Source organism: Drosophila obscura, unplaced genomic scaffold (genome assembly GCF_018151105.1).
Source record: "Drosophila obscura isolate BZ-5 IFL unplaced genomic scaffold, ASM1815110v1 contig_56, whole genome shotgun sequence".
In the NCBI taxonomy this organism is placed as follows: Eukaryota; Metazoa; Arthropoda; class Insecta; order Diptera; family Drosophilidae; genus Drosophila; species Drosophila obscura.
The window spans coordinates 167,318-185,032 of record NW_024542846.1 but is presented as its reverse complement, the minus strand read 5'-3'; the positions used below and the strand labels follow the sequence as shown (position 1 = coordinate 185,032).

The window sequence follows — 17,715 nt, the reverse complement described above, 5'->3', positions numbered from 1 at the left end:
AAAAGTGGCCGGCACCCATATACGAGCCCTTGGTCTGCTCCTCTCCTTGGCAATCTGCGCAAAGGATACGTTCGGTAGCACTCTAGAGCGTGTAACGAACCATGGTTCCCCATGGTTCGTCACAAGCAGACGACGCAGCCAACGCTACTCCCAGGTGAAGCGATCAACACCCAGCAAAAATGCAAACTCAGCACACGCCAAAAGACAGGAGACCAGCACAAGGGGCTTACGCAATAAGTAGCTAAAATAATATATAATAAATATTCCTAACAATATATATTCCCGAAGTGCCAACGAAATTCCTTCCCACGGTCTGGAGTAGAAATAAGATATCTATAAGACATTCATGGAAGGCCGGCCGATCTATAAAAAGGCAGTCCACCAGCCATCGTCGGAGGCAGTCCACCAGCCATCGTGGGGCGGCAGTCGAATCAAACTACCATACGCGTCGTAGCACAATTAAAACATAACATAACCGGGTAGAATAATCATACGGAAGAATACGGAAGAATAAAGAAACACATTTAAATTAAAAGAACCAAAAAGTGTTGTGATTTCTATTTCAGTTTCTGGCAAAGTTCCTGGTTTTCCCGGTAAAGTCCTCGTGAATTAGAAATAACTTGTACTTCAGGACCCTGGACAGGCTGATGCATACCTCAGCCTGAAATAGGACATTACAAGCGCTTCGCGGCAGGTCCGGGCGTCTCTTGCGAGCGCTGCCTTTTCGGTTGCAGTCCCACACTGAAGTTGGGCAGCACCACCGAGGCCCATTCCACCTTTTTCAGCCAGTCTGCTGTTGGACTGACTTCTTTGCTGGCGTTCTGCCGACGGAGTATGTGCCCAGCACTCCTCTTTTCGGCATAGCTGAATTTTTTGGCTTTGACACTGGTTGATGGCAAGCCATCACCCGCAGCTTCACCGGAAGGTTGGGCAGCCGCAGTATTGCTTAGCTTCCCTTCCATGGTATCAGTTTTGGGTGTTGGCTTTCCACCCATCCCAGATTTGGGATGGGACCCACCCGGATTCATACCCGCGTCTTCCTCCGTGCATTTGAGCGGATTCGGTCAGGCCTTTGGGCCGCTGCCTTCTCCCGCTTGGGATTTTTCCATATAATTCCCACGAGCTGCAGAGAAGGGGAACGGTCCACCCCGGCAGAGCTCCACTTTAGCCGGGTAAGGCATAATTAAAACATGGGGCTGCCAAGTCCCTGAGCTCTCCGTTCACGACTGGGCTAGTTTTTGTACCGGGCCCCCAGCCAGGCTGACTCTTGGCACGGGTCGAGTGACACCTTAATCCGGCCCGGTGTGAGGTGAGTGTTGGGGCTGGGTTGTGGATAGGTAATGTGTAGGGATGGGAGTGTGTGAGCTACTTATTGAGAGGCGGCACCACAAGCGCATCGTCAGTGTTGCTGCGTCGCGAACACCCGCTGGCTGTCCGGGACTGCTTATTTCCGGTACTCTCCCTCAGAGCCAACTTAGTTGCTTCTCTTTTGGATACCCGCTTATTCGCAGCTGACCTCCCCACTAGGGTAGGCCGTTCGCTATCCGCAACCTGCGACCCGCCCGGTGGGCTCAGCTAGGCCCCCTCTGAGCCACCTCAAAGCCCATTAGGATCATCGTATTGCAGAGACTTATTTTCACTTCAAATGTGACCACCCGAGGCAAGCTGCAGTTGGAGTTGACGGCCCTTGCATTTACAAATTTACAAACAAACGCAGTACTGGAACAGTAGAACACATGGAACCCGAATGCAAGCGATTAAGGCAGTCTACCCTGTTGTGCCATTTTTGTAAGAAGCCAGGCCACAAAACAAAAAACAAAATCTGAAGCATTTCAGCAGAAGAGCATTAATCAGTGCTTTGTGTCAGAGCCTAAAGTAAGTATGACACAGCGAGGTACGATCTTTCCAATTTGTTTTGACTCTGGGGCTGAATGCTCGTTGATCAGAGAGAGTATTGGTAAAAATGTATCGGGGAAACGCATCATAACATAACATAACATAACTTTAACATAACATGTTAAAGGGTATTGGCGATGCTGGTATACACAGAACATTGCAAATCTTAAGCACTGTTGTAATTAATCAAAATGTCGTTGAAATATTTTTTCATTCCGTACAAGATAAACAATTGCAGAATGATATTGTAATTGGACGAGAAATCCTTAAGCAAATTTGAAATCTTGAAAACCAAATCTGTTAATGTTTGTGCAGCTTATGAAATGCCAATTAGTCTATTTAATGTTAATACTGACCTGATTGATAATGACAAAGATAAGTTCATTAAATTACTTGAACAATATTCTGCAGCTTTCATTGACGGAACGCATTGTTCTTTTGATAGTACTGGTGAAATGATTTTACGATTAATAGACTCAAACAAAACCGTGCAGCGGAGACCGTATAGACTCACCCCTGAAGAAAAGCTAACAGTTCGGTCTCAGATAAGTGAGTTAATGAAATGTAACATCATTAGACCCAGCTGATCTCCGTACGCTAGCCCTATTTTGCTTGTAAAAAAGCAAAACGGTTCGGACCGACTTTGTATCGATTATAGAAAGCTAAACTCAAACACGGTTTCTGACAAATACCCCTTGCCACTCATCGATGACCAGATTGCCAGACTATGTGGAGCTAATTATTTTACTTGTTTAGACATGGCTAGCGGATATCTGATTCGGTAGAATACACTGCGTTTGTAACGCCAGAAGGTCAATACGAGTTTTTGAAAATGCCGTTTGGTTTGAAAAATGCACCATCCGTTTTTCAGCGTAGCGTCATGCAATGCACTTTGTGACTTAGCTCGGTCATACGTTATTGTTTAAATGGATTATATTATGGTGGTGTCACCTATCATTGAGTTGGGTCTGGAGAGATTAAAAATTGTTCTGGATATTTTGAATAGGGCTGGATTTCTGTTCAACATTTCAGAGTGTAGTTTTCTTAAAACTGCTGTTCAGTATTTGGGATATGAGGTGACAGCTGGAGAGATAAGGCCGAATCCGGGTAAAATAATTGCCTTGAACTCCTTAACTCCCCCAGAATAAGTTAGTAGCTTGAGACTTTATCGGTTTGGCTTAATATTTTCGTAAATTTGTGCCTGGATTTTCACTAATGATGAAGCCACTCTATTCTCTTACATCAGTGAAGGAAAGCTTTTCTTGGAATGCAGAGTGCAGAGCTGGAATGGATTCGAAAGAAGGTCATTACCATTCTTACAAACAAAACGCTTGATTAAGTTTATCAATATTATTGGTTTGAAAAGGCTTCATCCCATTCAAAAAGTGAATATACCTTGGCATACCGTACATATAGATATCACCGGAAAATTAAGCGGTAAAAGTGACCTTAAAGAGTATGTGTTTGTACAGATTGACGCTTTCACAAAGTACGTTTACTTGTTTCATAATCTCAAACTGTATACCGAGAACTATGTGACGGCTATGAAATCATCCATTTCTTTGTTTGGGATTCCGACCCGAATCATTGCCGATCAGAGTAGAAAGTGCAAAGTTTGCTGAGTTCTGTTCATCACAAAATATTAAGCTTCATCTAATTGCTACGGGAGCTAGCCGTGCTAACGGTCAGGTTGAACGTGTGATGAGCATTCTGCAAAATCTATTAACTGCTTTTGAATCAAGCCAACGGTCTTGGCAGGATGCCCTATGAGAAACACAGCTTGCCCTCAACTGCACAGTCAACCGTGCAACTGGAGCTAGTCCCTTAGAGCTTCTGATCGGCAAAGAGGCTCGTCCAATGGGTTTAATTTCTCCATGTGAAACAGAGGTACAGATTGACTTACAGGTTTTGAGAGACGAGGCATCAAAAAATATGCAAGATTTAGCTGTTTATAACAAGTCTAGATTTGACAAGAGTAAAGCTGATGTAGTTAAACACAAGGTGGGTGACTATGTTTTACTCAAAAGCGAAGAAAGGCATCAGACAAAGTTAGATGCAAAGTTTAGAGGTCCATTTATTATATTAGAGACTCTTGATGGGGATCGGTATGTGTTGAAATCTTTGCATAATAATCGAACGTACAAGTATTGCCATGATGATGTACGAAAAATGCCAGAGGTTCGCATACCGAATGAATTAGATAATGAATTAGAACTGGACAAGAGATAAATTTGTCTAAGAGTCCAGTTGGGACTGAGTGTGAGCCGCTTAAAAAGGGTGATGAGTATTCCGTCCAGTAAGGATGAAGAGTCCAGGTGAGACTTATCATATTCCACCCAGTGAGGATGAAGAGTCCAGGTGAGACTTAACGTATTCCGTGCAGTAGGGATGAAGAGTCCCGGTGAGACTTAACGTATTCCGTCTAGTAGGGATGAAGAGTCAAGGTGAGACTTAACGTATTCCGTCCAGTAGGAATGAGGAGTCCAGGTGGGACTGAATAAGTAAACAAATCAGCTGGGTCAGCTATGAGGATTGCATACTGATTGGGTGTACAGCTGACGATTCAAAGGTAATATTTGAAAGAAATCGAGTTTGAGTTATTTTATATTTAGCTGGAATCGTAACTTATACGAAAAGAATATTGAAAAAGTCGGTGCTACTATATTAAAATGAATTTTGTAATTTTCGTTAATGAAAAATAACAGGAAGAAGTTTAAGCGAAAACTGATTTAAAATCTAAATGCAAACATATTCTCATAGAAAAATACCCTTCGTTTAATAAAAGCCTAAACTGTATTACTTTATGTCAATGTTATTTATTAGACACTGTGAGACAACTACACAAGGACGTGTTATTGTCAGAATGGCCGTGTTGGATCATAATAATATTCCCAGTGTATTTTGGTCTGTCGGGTGCCTATGAATCCCCTTTTTGATTGTCCTCAATGTATAATCCCTGTTTCCTTTGTACTTCGCTCTTTGTCGTATGTTTCATCTCCTTGGCCGGGTTGCAGTTGTTTCTATGTCAGCCAGGTGTTCATTAGCGAGTGTATTCTGAGAAACTCGCTCGGAGAGGATAAAAGGAGCGAGAGAAAGGGACACACGTCGAGCGAGTTCCTCTGCGGTGGTGAGTGTGAGGGAGGCAGATATAGAGGCAAAGGGAAATTTCGTAAGGAGTAATAATTGTCTCGGAGCTCTGGTTTGCAATAATGAGAAAGTAGTTGCGTTAGAGAGTTTGCCCACACCACGAGCCAAGCGGAGTAGTTCTCTATTGACGTAGAACCCTAGTTAAAATTGCAGATCCAACCCAGGAAAATATTAACCCAACATGCACACACATATATATTTATATATACAAATGTACATATAAAAATAAGCGTATGTAATTTTTTATTTTTAGCGAAAAATTTACAAGATTTTGCCAGTGGAAAAATTTGGAACTAAATATTCAAGTAAGTATAAAAGTACTTGTTAAGCTACTAAGCTTTTTTAATAGTGGTTTTAATGAATTAATAAAAGGTCAAGAGGGTTTGATATCACATGTAAAATTTAGTGATAGCAGTGGCGAGCAGTTATGGATACATGTGACATCTTAAAAAATGAGTCAGTCCTTGTAATTTTTTTTGTTATATATTCTTTAATTTAAAACAAAACAATAATTACCATTAAAAGAAATCGTCTTTTCTAAGAGTTTTTAGTTTTTATAAAAAAAGTCAATGTATCAACTTTTGCACGTTTTCAATTTTTTGAATTCATTGTTGAATTCATAACACTAGTCAAAGTTAAACTAGTTAAAGATTTGGGGCTTAGAAATGGTTTGATGATATTTTTTTTTTTTCTATGGCAGAACTTATTTTTAAAGAATTTTTGAAAACTGGTATTTTGTTTGGCCCGCAACCTTCCAAAAGGTATTTTTTGTTCATTTTTTCCATATTTTAGGTTTGGTTAACGAATTTTAGCTCCAAAGTCTCTCCATAGATTTAAATGAGCGATACCTTAAACGACGCCAAATTAATGCACCTATACACAAAATAGAGGACACAGGATATAATTTTTTTTCGACTTTTCCTGAGTTTTTAAAGTCAAAATTTCGTAAAAAATACCGCACAAAAATCATCATTTTTGTATTTCCCAGCTTTATATTTCCCAGACGGTAAGCTGAAGTCACAAAGTGTTTGGGCTTAACTTCTAGCTGTTTTAATTATCTTTTCAAAATAGCAAAGTTCTTTACAACAATACGTAAGATACTAGAGCTATGTGAAAAAAACAAGCGCTACCTCTGAAAAGAGCTTTAAAAAAAAATACCAGACTTCAAAAATTCTTCAAAAAAAAGTTCTGCCATAGAAATAAAACCATAATTCTTTAAAAAATTTTAAAGCCCCATATATATCAGAAAAAGTCGGTTTGGATCCTTGAGGAAAAAAAAAGTTCGACTTTGTCGAGTAGTGTAATTATAGAGGTATATCTAAGTTATCCGCTATTCCTAAAATGTTTTAAAAAATGCTAACTCAGCACTTGCAACATCTCTGTAACATCACTTATATCTCTATCTCAGCACGGATTTATAAGGAAACGATCAACAACCACAAATTCATTAGAGTTTACCCCTTTTATCATTAAAGGCTTCCAAAGTAACTTGCAGACGGATGTTGTTCACACTGATTTCAGTAAAGCATTCGACTCTGTAAACCACTCCCTTCTAGCACAAAAACTTTTCACGTTCTTTTTAATGACCTGCCTTCAGTATTAACAAACTCTCTATTACTTCTATATGCGGATGATGTTAAACTATGTATATCAGTATCAGGACATTTCATTTCATCCACGCTTGCAATCCGATCTGAATATCTTTCAATCATGGTGTTTGACGATCCCTTTATAACGAAGACTCTCTATATCACGCTTGTTCCTCCGATTTTCTAGTACGGCTCTTGTGTATGGAGCCCACAGTATAAAGTACACCAGGACCGTATAGTATAGACCGTATGTGGAGCCCACAGTATAAAGTACACCAGGACCGTATAGTATCAGTCCAGGAAAACTTTAATTTTTGCTCTGCGTGGCCTTAACTGGGATGCAGGTGTGAGGCTGTCATCTTACCCTCGTAGATTGCTTTTAACAAACCTTCCAACCTTAGTTAGTCGTAGAAAAATTCTTGGGGTGATTTTTATGCACAACCTGATCAAGGGTGACGTGGATAGCCCTGACTTGTTGAGCCGCATAAACTTTACGATTCCTATAAGATCTACTAGAAACTTAATTCTTTGTTCTTTCCGCTTTGTAGATCAAATTATTCCTTGCGCGAACCATTTAGGGTCCTATGCTCGGACTTAAATTCCCTCTATTATATAATATCCACCACTAATTCCCTTCCTCTTCTTAAATCAATAATAATAACAACTTTCCCGTACTTAGTACAATTTCTTAGCTATGTATCTTTGCATGTTTAGCTCTTTGAGTTGTGTTTAGCTCTAATTTTCCTCGAATTTTAGTAGATCGGTTCGGTAACACGCGTCTCGCGTCATGCGGCAGCGCCCCTGGGTTCCGCGCGTAACAGGCTTCGGCTTGGTGTCGCATGGGCCACTTGATGGTGCAGTCATTTCATATCAACGTCCAGACAATTAGCAACTCAATGTCCATGTCCTTGGCTTATAGGTGATGATCTTCGAGGTAGTTTTCCTGCAGGTCTTCTGAATGTGGATTGCCGAGGTTATCTCACTTCAATTTGGTGTGGTTTTTTTCGACGTACGGTTATTTCGCGGTTTCAACTCGCGAACTGCGTTCTGGTTCATAACAAACGATTTGTTTTTTTCAGCGAATACTAATCCCAAAGTCCCTGCTCGTTCGACTTGTAGAAATTCGAAACGATATTTAATTTACTTGCTATGCCATTTCTTAGGCTTGGGACGTGCAAAACGAAGCCAATTTTACGACTGCATTATTTCCACGCATAGCTTTGTCGGGTATGCTGCGGGCGTGTAACTACATGTTGCTAAGCTTCGGATACAGTACTTCTTTGGATACAGCGGCGGTACTTCATAGTTTCAACTATATTACATTTTATTATATTTTTTTGGCTACTATCAATTGTGGTGTAGCGCTACCTCTGGAAAAAGCGTTAAAAAATAATACCCTTTTAAAAAAATTATTTTTAAAAACGTCTGCTGGAGAAAAAAACAAACAATTTCAAAGCCCCAAATCTATCAGAAAAGGTCTGTTTGGTTCCTTGAAGAAAAACCTTATCGGGTAGTGTTTTTTGCCAATAGCTCGATTGCCATGTTATATAGTTGCCATCCGAGATTTCCAACGACCGAACTGTCTCCAACATTAAATCATTTCATGCAAGATCGCAAATACTGGATCTTTTCAAAGTTAGATAGGTCCGGATGATTGTCGATAGTGGTGGTAAACATTGAATAGAAATTTGCCCAGTTTGCATGACCTCCACCAAACGTTGGCAATTAAATAGGCGGTAGGGATTGTGTCGGTCTACCGCGAGGTGTGGAGGATGTGAACCGGCAAATCCAGCAGTTCTCGATGACACTTGAAGCCGCTGGAAAAAGAAACTAACAAACGACCGGCAATTTATGGTTATATTTTAATGTTTAATTATACATTGTGATTGCACGGATATATTAATAGAAAATAGTATAATTTTAATAATAAATGTTGCAATTTGTTCGGTCTCCCAGCCGAGCATTAGTTAGTATTTATAGTCAGCGGTGCAGCCTTAAAGTAAATCATGTTATTTGTTCGTTATTTGCACTGCCCACTGTACCTAATTGTTATCGACATGTATCTACCCCCTCACTGAAATAGCCGTTTCAACCGTTCTTTCGTCTCTTCGTTTCGCACCTTTCTTTCTATCGCCTTTCGAAATCATTCTCTCGATCTATCAGCTCTCTCGTTCTCTCGAACACTCCCTCGCTCCCTATTTCGTTAGCATCGCGTAGGGCACGGGCAATTCGGTCCGTCTGTCCTAACATGCTTTCGCAATGGTCATGATCTGGTCTAGCATGCCTTTGCGATCTCTCGCATTTTTCTATCGTCGCATATATAAACACGAATCGCTTTTTATATATGCATCTAGCTTTCATCTTTCTTTCGTCTTCGCTTTCGCTCTCTTCATCTATCTTTCTCTCGCTTGCATTAGGGCATGGGCAATTCGGTCCACCTGCCCTTAGCAGAGTCTTGACGTAGCACTCGTACCTGAAACATCGTCGCCTAATCGACCTAATCGACAAGAATAAACATATTTGTGTGAAGAGCTTTTAGTCAACAGAAGCGGTCCACTCTATGGGGGGGCTGTTATACGCACGATAGGCCCCTAGCCATCGATAACAACAGAGGCGATACTTACTTAAGAAGTCGAAGCGAACAAGATAACACACGTTCAAGAAAACCTTATTTTCAATTAATTCATTCGACATATATTGTTGAACTTATTATATCCAATAAACACTACTATACTACTCAAAAGCCATCCCTTCACATTTGTATAATAATCTGTTCGTGACGTTTTCTTGTAAATAAAGGTGGTATCCTCCTCTAAACACAATTAATTAATAAAATGTCGAAAGGGTTGAATTATTGTTAACAAATAGTGAAAGTACGCGTATATATGTTGGTTGTAGGTATGTATGTTTTCATATAGGTTTATTTATGAAGGACAGCTCAAGACTAACTGCAGGGCCGACGGGCCGAATTGAATTAGGAGAGTGTCAGAGCAGCATGGGTCTGCTACTAAGCCGAGATTGAACGAGAGATAGAGCGCGAGAGAAACAGCTGAGACGATGTAACTGCAACGAAGAATACGAAATAAAGAACCGAGAGAACGGCCGCTGGTGTGCGTAAGCATATGCGGTGTACAATGATTATTTACAGTAGGCAGAGCAAAATACAAAACAATAATGATGATTTACGTTAAGCTGTTCCACTAACTATGATTTAAAAATCTTATGACGAATCATCAGTCCGGTAAATCCGACAGTAATATTCAATTGAACAATTTTATTTAACACAACCATCATTTAAGTAAGATGAATCCTACATTGCAATTTATTAGTTACAGCCAGAGAGGCCGGTAAATTATGTAATCTTTAGAACAAAACCTCCTAAAATGTTCCTAAAAACACACACTGGCAACTGCAATTAACGGGGCATTAATTCCCATTCCTTTATTGGAAATAAGGTTATCATATTACCTACATACACAGTCATATAACTAGAGAAACCAAATTCGCCCCCACAAAGGACGAAAACCTGTGGCAGGCACAATTTTAAAGATACGATAAAACTAAAAACGCAGTATCGTAGAGTATGACCATATCTACCAGATTGCCGAATCTGAATCAGATCGGATCATAATTATAGCCAGAATGAAGAAAATTTTTTGCTGAATGAGTTGAATAATTGGTGAAATCTAATGCATATATATTGATACCATTCATATCGTCATTAATCAGTTATTGGCAATAAAAAACCTGCACAAGTTTTTGCGAACTAATTAACTAAATATACGACCTCAGCTGAACTTCTTGATTTTCACCAATCGTTAATTTTTTAACAGTAACTTAAAAAAAAAATAAAAATACCTTATTATCAATATGAACTAGATTCTAAGTTTCAATATTAATTGAAAAAACCGACGAATTAAATTTTTTTTAGTGTATATTTACCCAAAAATTTATGTTCTCTTTTCGTGGTAGCAACCCCCAAACATTAAACTAAAAATTTGAAAAAAATAGTATAATTTTATTGAATAACAAAGAACAGAATTAGGGGGTGTCCACTTGAAAAAACCAAAAAAATATTTGTTGGTCAAATTTTGGCCCAGTGGCCATTGTACATTGTATATGTAGATAACAGATTTAGCAAAAAAAAACATGTAAAATGTACAATTTTTTTTTAATTCTAAAATTCTAAAAAAATCACAAGCTCAAAAATGTATGTACTGACTGAGTACGGGTATAAGTAGAGTCGCGTTCCCAGAAGCGACTCACGTGTTCCTTCTCGTTTCATTTTAATTTAGTGATCAGTTTTTTGTCATGTCTTTTAAATAAATTACTGTGTTACTGAATGAACAATTGTAATTTTCCAAGTTCTTTTAAAATCTTCTTATCGAACTTTTTCCTTTTGTCCTTATCTTCTGCACTGACTAAATTTGTATTTTACTCGGAATGTTTTAGCTGACAATGAACGATTTTAGCGTACATAGGATAATTGGACGTGGAGGCTTTGGGGAAGTATATGGATGCCGAAAAGCTGATACTGGAAAAATGTACGCCATGAAGTGCTTAGATAAAAAACGAATTAAAATGAAGCAAGGTGAAATGCTGGCTCTTAATGAACGCAACATGCTACAAGCTGTGAGCACTGGAGTAAGTAATACATTTTAAATTTATATTAACAGTTCTATAAAAATTGAGTTTTTAAAGATTGACTGTCCCTTTATTGTCTGCATGACATATGCCTTTCATACGCCCGATAAACTGTGTTTTATATTGGATCTAATGAATGGCGGAGATCTGCATTACCATCTATCGCAGCATGGAGTTTTTAGCGAAGACGAAATGAAATTTTACGCTGCGGAGGTAAGTAATATAAGTGAACATAGAGAGTATAATGTCCTTGATTCATAAAATATTGTTTTAACAGGTGATTTTAGGCTTGGAGCATATGCATAAGCGTTGTATTGTGTACCGTGATTTAAAGCCGGCTAACATATTGCTTGATGAAAATGGGCATATAAGAATATCCGATTTGGGCTTGGCTTGCGACTTTTCAAGAAAAAAACCACATGCATCTGTGGGAACTCACGGATATATGGCGCCAGAAGTGTTATCAAAAGGAACTTCGTATGATTATTGTGCGGACTGGTTTAGTTTCGGCTGCATGTTATACAAATTGCTTAAAGGCCATTCACCATTTCGACAACATAAAACAAAAGATAAACATGAAATTGATAAAATGACATTAACTATGGTATGTTAACTTTTTGAATCAAAATTAATGAATCTATTTTGTCGTATATAATAAGTCGTGCGAATTCGAACACTTATAACCAGAGTCTGTAAGACTTATAATTTTTTTATAATAAAAATTATGAAATAAGAATTAATTTTTTATTTTTATTATAAATATCAGGTATAAGACTTATTTTTGATCTTTATTTAAAAAATCAAATTTTTATTATAAAACTCAGAAATAAGTCTTATTTTTTATTTTTATAATAAAAATCAAAAATAAAAATTGAATGCAAATATCTTTTGACCAGGGAGGTCTCTATTGAAAAGAAATATATTTATATATATATACTCTTAACTTATAGTCATATCCAAACCTACATATTTCGCATACATATTAAATGAATATTATTAATAAACTATACATATTTACATACATACATACATACATATATTATCGAACCCGCTTGAGCTTTTCATTCATTTTAAACAGTGCCCACCATGGCCCTATCTATTGTGGATAAAAAAGGCTCTGCTTCTGCGCTGCCGCCCACGTACACGTGTATTACAGTGGTTGGAACCAATACAATGTTCCGTTTTCCTGCTGTGTACACACACAGACGCAACATGTGAATGTGTGCGTGCCGACCACTGATTGAAACTAACTCAACACTCAACTAACTGTGAAAAAGCGATGGCTTAACTTAATATAATTAATGTTTCTATTTATTTAGTTTAAGAAACACTAAGGTTTTGATCGATTTTGACGATAAATTGCACCGTAAGTCCGAAATTATCAATTTTAGGGAAGAAAATGCTCTTTCCACTGATACGACTGTTTGTAACAGAATCTGGGCTTCCAGTAAAAGGCACGACAACCCAAAAGTCGACCGGCCTACTGGACTTGCACATATGTTACAAATTGTTACTTACAATACGCACTTGCCCGACGCGATGCTTAATAACCAAACATACTATATATCAAACGAAAGGTAGATCATATATATATATTTATTTTCAATAGAGACCTCCCTGGTGAAAAGATATTTGCATTCAGTTTTCATTTTTGATTTTTATTATAAAAATCAAAAATAACACTTATTTCTGAGTTCTATAATAAAAATCAAAAATTGATTTGGTTTGGCTCTTTAAAAAATCAAAAATAAGTCTTAGTTTTAATTTGTATTATAAAAATTGGTAATAAAAGTTTATCTTGTTACGAGATTCCTCTTCTTAAAGTAGCTTAGCTGTATTTTTGCACACACCTAGGACACCTTTTTCGACTTTGATTTTTTTAAACTCATAAGTCTTATTTTTGAACCCTGCCTATAACTCTAGAATGGCTGGACCGATTTTCATGGTTTTTAATTTGTTGAAAATAACCTTTAAAAAATGAACGTAAGATAATTTCGGCTATGCGAATCCCCAATTTATTGGCCAGCAAAGCTATTTGCTGCCTGTTAACCCATTCCTAGCCATTGTACACAAGCGAGTACAGTAAAACGGCCACTTTCAAATAGATGTTACTTTAACTAGACAAATCGTTTTGCAAAATTATTTTTGCATTTCATTTACATACACTGTGCTTAACAGCTGGGTATACATACAAAAGTGACAAAGGACTACGGTTTTTATTATTGAGCTCCTTCGGACACGTCTTCGGCAAATTTGCGCATTTAAAGTAGTTCAGTGAATGTTTGGCTCTGTAAAAAGGGTGTGGCGCTATAATTGTACAATTTTTTTCTTGGAACTTAGAAAGAAAAATATATGTTTGTTCATATACGCAAAGCCTTAAGTCTATAAAATTTCAAACACATCTTTTTTTATGTGTTTAATCCTTTCACCTGTATTTTGTAAAAATTCCTCAAATGCCAAATGTCATTATTATTAATAATGATATATATTTTTGTATGCGTTTTTCCAGAGGTAGCGCTTCTTTTTGCACATAACTTAGGTATCTTACCTTAGTAAAATGGCTATATGTGCACTGCTTTGTATGGCGTTTTTTTTCAACACCTATTTTCTTGATTTATTTTATATTTTTATTTGGTTGGCTGCTTATAACTACAAAACAAAAAGGCATAAACAAATTCTATATACATTTTTTAAATACCAAAAAAAAAAAAAGTTTTGTATGTTTCACATAGAAAATGGTTATAACAGCAAAAACATATTTTGTATCGAAAAAAATTTCCAGGGAGAAAGTATTTAGAAAAATGAACTCTGTTAATAATTAGGTTAGGTTAGGTTGAGGCGGCTGTCGGGATTGTCAGAGACCCGACACACCTAGGCCGGTTTCGGCCCATTGTGATACCGCATATATCGTTCCCTTCTCCCTCGTGAGACCCTATGTTATCCATTATCCCATCCGGATGCCCTTATGAAGCCTGCGATCCGTCTGGGTCTGATTGTAGACATGTCCGAAATGTCAATTAGAAAAGGAGCGCCCAAGTATTGAAGTCCCCTTCTACTGAGAGCCGGACAGGAGCAGAACAGGTGTTCCACAGTCTCCTCCTCGTCCTCATCTCTACAGCTTCGACAGAAGTCGTTATATGGGGCGCCCAGCCTGTTTGCAGGTGTGCCTTTTAGCCAGTGTCCCGTAAGGGAGCGTATGACTGAGCTGCACCTACTCCTACTGAGTTTGCAAAGCTCATCGGTGCGCTTCCTAATAATGTTAGGCCATGTTTGCCGAGTTATGCGACATAGTGACACAGTTTGCCATCTGTCATTTATTAATCGCTTAAAATGTTCTTTCATTTTGAGCTTGCAGGGGCCATTGGCATACGAATATCCTCCTTATCATGGAGAAGGGGGATTGTTGTACCAGCTCTGGCCAGCTCGTCCGCTATGCAGTTGCCTTCAATGTCCTGGTGGCCCGGGACCCATATTAGGCTGATGACGAACTGATAAGCCATCTCATGAAGAGATTTGCGACAGTTTGCCACGGTAGCCGAGCTTGTTGTTATCGCATTCAGCGATTTGATCGCAGCTTGGCTGTCACTATAGATATTTATATGAGTTGCCGCAGGGGCTAGTTCCTGAAGACAGCTCAAAGCTTCCTTGATCGCTATGACTTCCGCTTGGAAGACACTGCAGTGATCCGGGAGCCTGAAGGATTGTCTTATGTTCAGCTGTTCGGAGTAGATTCCTCCTCCGACCTTGTTGTCCAGCTTTGAGCCATCAGTAAAGATTCGAATGGCTCCATCTGGGCCAGGTGGTCCCACGAGCCAGTTGGTTCTGTGAGGGATGATTGTTTCGAAGGGGGTATCTGTATACTCCCTCGGAACGCAGTAGTCCGTTTTTGTGGGGACGATTTTGTTTCCATTTAGGATGGACGCATGACCGGTGTGATGTGACACCCATTGGTCAGAGTCTCTAAGACGGATTGCTGCCATTTCTGCCTGCTCCTTACCTGCAAGGTCAAGGCTCTGCAGGCATAGGATAGCATTTAGCGCATCCGTTGGTGTTGTGCTCAGAGCTCCACTGATGCATAGGGCTGCAGTGCGCTGCACCTTGCCCAGTTGTTTAGTGATGGTCCCCTTCGATAGGGCAGGCCACCACACTGCGACTCCGTAGAGTAGTATTGGTCTAACTATTGCCAGGTAAATCCATTGGACTATTCTTGGGTTCATGCGCGAGCTTTGCGGTCATTAGATCGCAGAGTGTTTGAGGGAATTTTCCCGAGAAGATAATGGCAACGTCGTCCGCGTATGCTACCACCTTGCAGCCCTCCCCTTCCAGGTCACACAGAATCTTGTTGACTGCTATGTTCCATAGAAGGGGAGACAGGACACCACCTTGCGGGGTGCCTCTGTTGACATACCTTGACTGAGTGGACGATCCCATTGAAGATGTCACTGTCCTGCATGTGAGCAATTGATCTATGAGCACCACCAAGTGACGATCCACTCCCAGGTCAGTCAGGGCCTCTGTGATGGCTCCTGGTATGACGTTGTTAAAAGCTCCCTCAATGTCTAGAAAAGCGATTAAGGAGTATTCGTTGACGTGTAGAGATTTCTCTACCGCCGAGATTACTTCATGGAGTGCCGTTTCCGTGGATTTTCCTTTTCGGTAGGCATGTTGTGCGCCAGACAGCCACTGAGGATTTATGGTTTTCCTCAGCTGCAGCCCGACTAGTCTCTCAAAGGTTTTGAGAAGAAAGGACGATAGACTTATTGGTCTGAAGTCTTTTGGGGTTGTGTGTGAGGGTTTCCCTGCTTTGGGGATAAAGACTATTTTAGCCTTTAGCCAAGCTCGGGGGATTTTTCCCACTGTCAGTATCTTCCTGAAGATACTTTGCAGCCAGTTGATGGCCATGTCCCCGGCTTTTTGTAACTGAGCCGGAATGACTTGGTCCGGGCCAGGCGATTTGAAGGATTTAAAGCTGTTTACTGCCCAGCTAATATTCCGTTTTGTGAGGATGTGCACCATCGAGGTTTCCGGGCCTTCACTTGGGGTGTCTGCCGGCTCGATGGTCGTACACCCAGGAAAATGAGTGTCGAGTAGAATGTGTAGGGAGTCCTCACTAGAGTTTGTCCACGTACCATCCGTTCTCTTGAGATATCCCACCGAGGGGGATGTTTTTGACAGGATCTTGCGTAGCCTTGCGGCTTCAGACGTGTCTTCAATTTCGGAGCAACATTTTTGCCAAGAGGCCCTTTTTGATCTCCTTGTTTCTTTTTTGTATAGGGTTAGCTTACTTTTGTAATTTTACCCAGTGCGCTTCCTCGCTGCTGCTTTTAGTTCTGTTAAAGAGAGTCCTGCAGTCTTTCCGGAGGGTATGTTTATGGTATGTTTAGACCACCAGGGGGGCTTCTTTTTCCCTCTTGGTTTGGTTGGGGGGCAAGCTGCCATGAAGGCCTTATTGCAACCTTCCGTGAAATTGTCCACAAGACGATTAAGATCGTCTTGTGTGTCCGGGCATTTTGGGGCTAGGGGGGAGTAATTCCTCCATTTTTGCACTATATGTATCCCAGTTGGCTTTCCTGGGATTAGTATAGTTTGTGGGTGTGGTGCTTTCGAGCGATAGGATTGTCTCGATGTACCTGTGGTCGGAGAAGGAGTGGTCCTCTAGGACTCTCCAACTTTTCATTATGTCTGACAGCTTGTGAGACAATAGAGTGAGGTCAATAACCTCTTGACGGTTTTTTATGATGAAATAATTAGGTTGGAGTTTAGGATGAAGCTGAAAAGTGACTCACCCCTTACATTTGTATCCGAGCTCCCCCATTGGGTGTGGTGAGCGTTGGCATCGCAGCCTATTAATAGGCTTGTATCCGACCTCTCGCTGTCGCTGGCTATCTTGCGAACAAGGTCACTGGGAGGATCGCTTTCCTCGTGAGCCATGTAGGACGACACCAGGTTCAGGCGTGTCCCTTGTAGCTCTAGGCTAGCCGCCGTGTTGTCGCCATTGCTAAAATTGTGGAGCAGAAAGATATTTAGGTGCTTTCTTGCTAGTATGCAGGTTCTAATTTTACCTTCAGTTTGGGCTACAATCAGCTTGTAGTCCTTCGTCGCTAATCCACAGACCCTGCCTCCTACCATCCAGGGCTCTTGGATTAGGATTATGTCCCCTCCGCTTGCGGCTAAGCGGAGTATTAGGGCAGCGGATGCTGCTTTACAGTGGTGCAGATTTATCTGCAGAAGCCTCAGAGACTTCGTTAGAGTCATTCTCCACCACTGTTATATCGGCGTCAGAGTCGTCGAGGATCTCGTCCTGACACAGCGCCTCAAAATCGAGCATCAGCTCCGTCTCCGGGGAGTAGCTCTCCAGGGCCGGCTCCGGGTCTACTTCGGGTGCCTCGATCTCCGAGGCAACGTCCTGCTCAACTGGGTTGTTGACAGAACGCGCCTC

General features: G+C 40.2%; 1 protein-coding gene across 3 annotated transcripts in view; it reads left to right on the top strand.

The window, feature by feature from the left end:
* Nucleotides 1–17,715, top strand: part of LOC111076206 (G protein-coupled receptor kinase 1) — a 163,760-nt gene that overhangs the window by 66,126 nt on the left and 79,919 nt on the right. The window contains exons 7-10 of one of the 3 annotated variants that reach the window (XM_041595346.1): nt 5,297–5,348; nt 11,085–11,276; nt 11,334–11,489; nt 11,554–11,880. In XM_041595346.1, the coding sequence (XP_041451280.1) occupies nt 5,297–5,348; nt 11,085–11,276; nt 11,334–11,489; nt 11,554–11,880 (727 nt within the window). Of the gene's footprint in view, nt 1–5,296; nt 5,349–11,084; nt 11,277–11,333; nt 11,490–11,553; nt 11,922–17,715 lie in introns of those variants that run through there. The other 2 variants (XM_041595345.1, XM_041595344.1) reach the window with 2 other exon arrangements.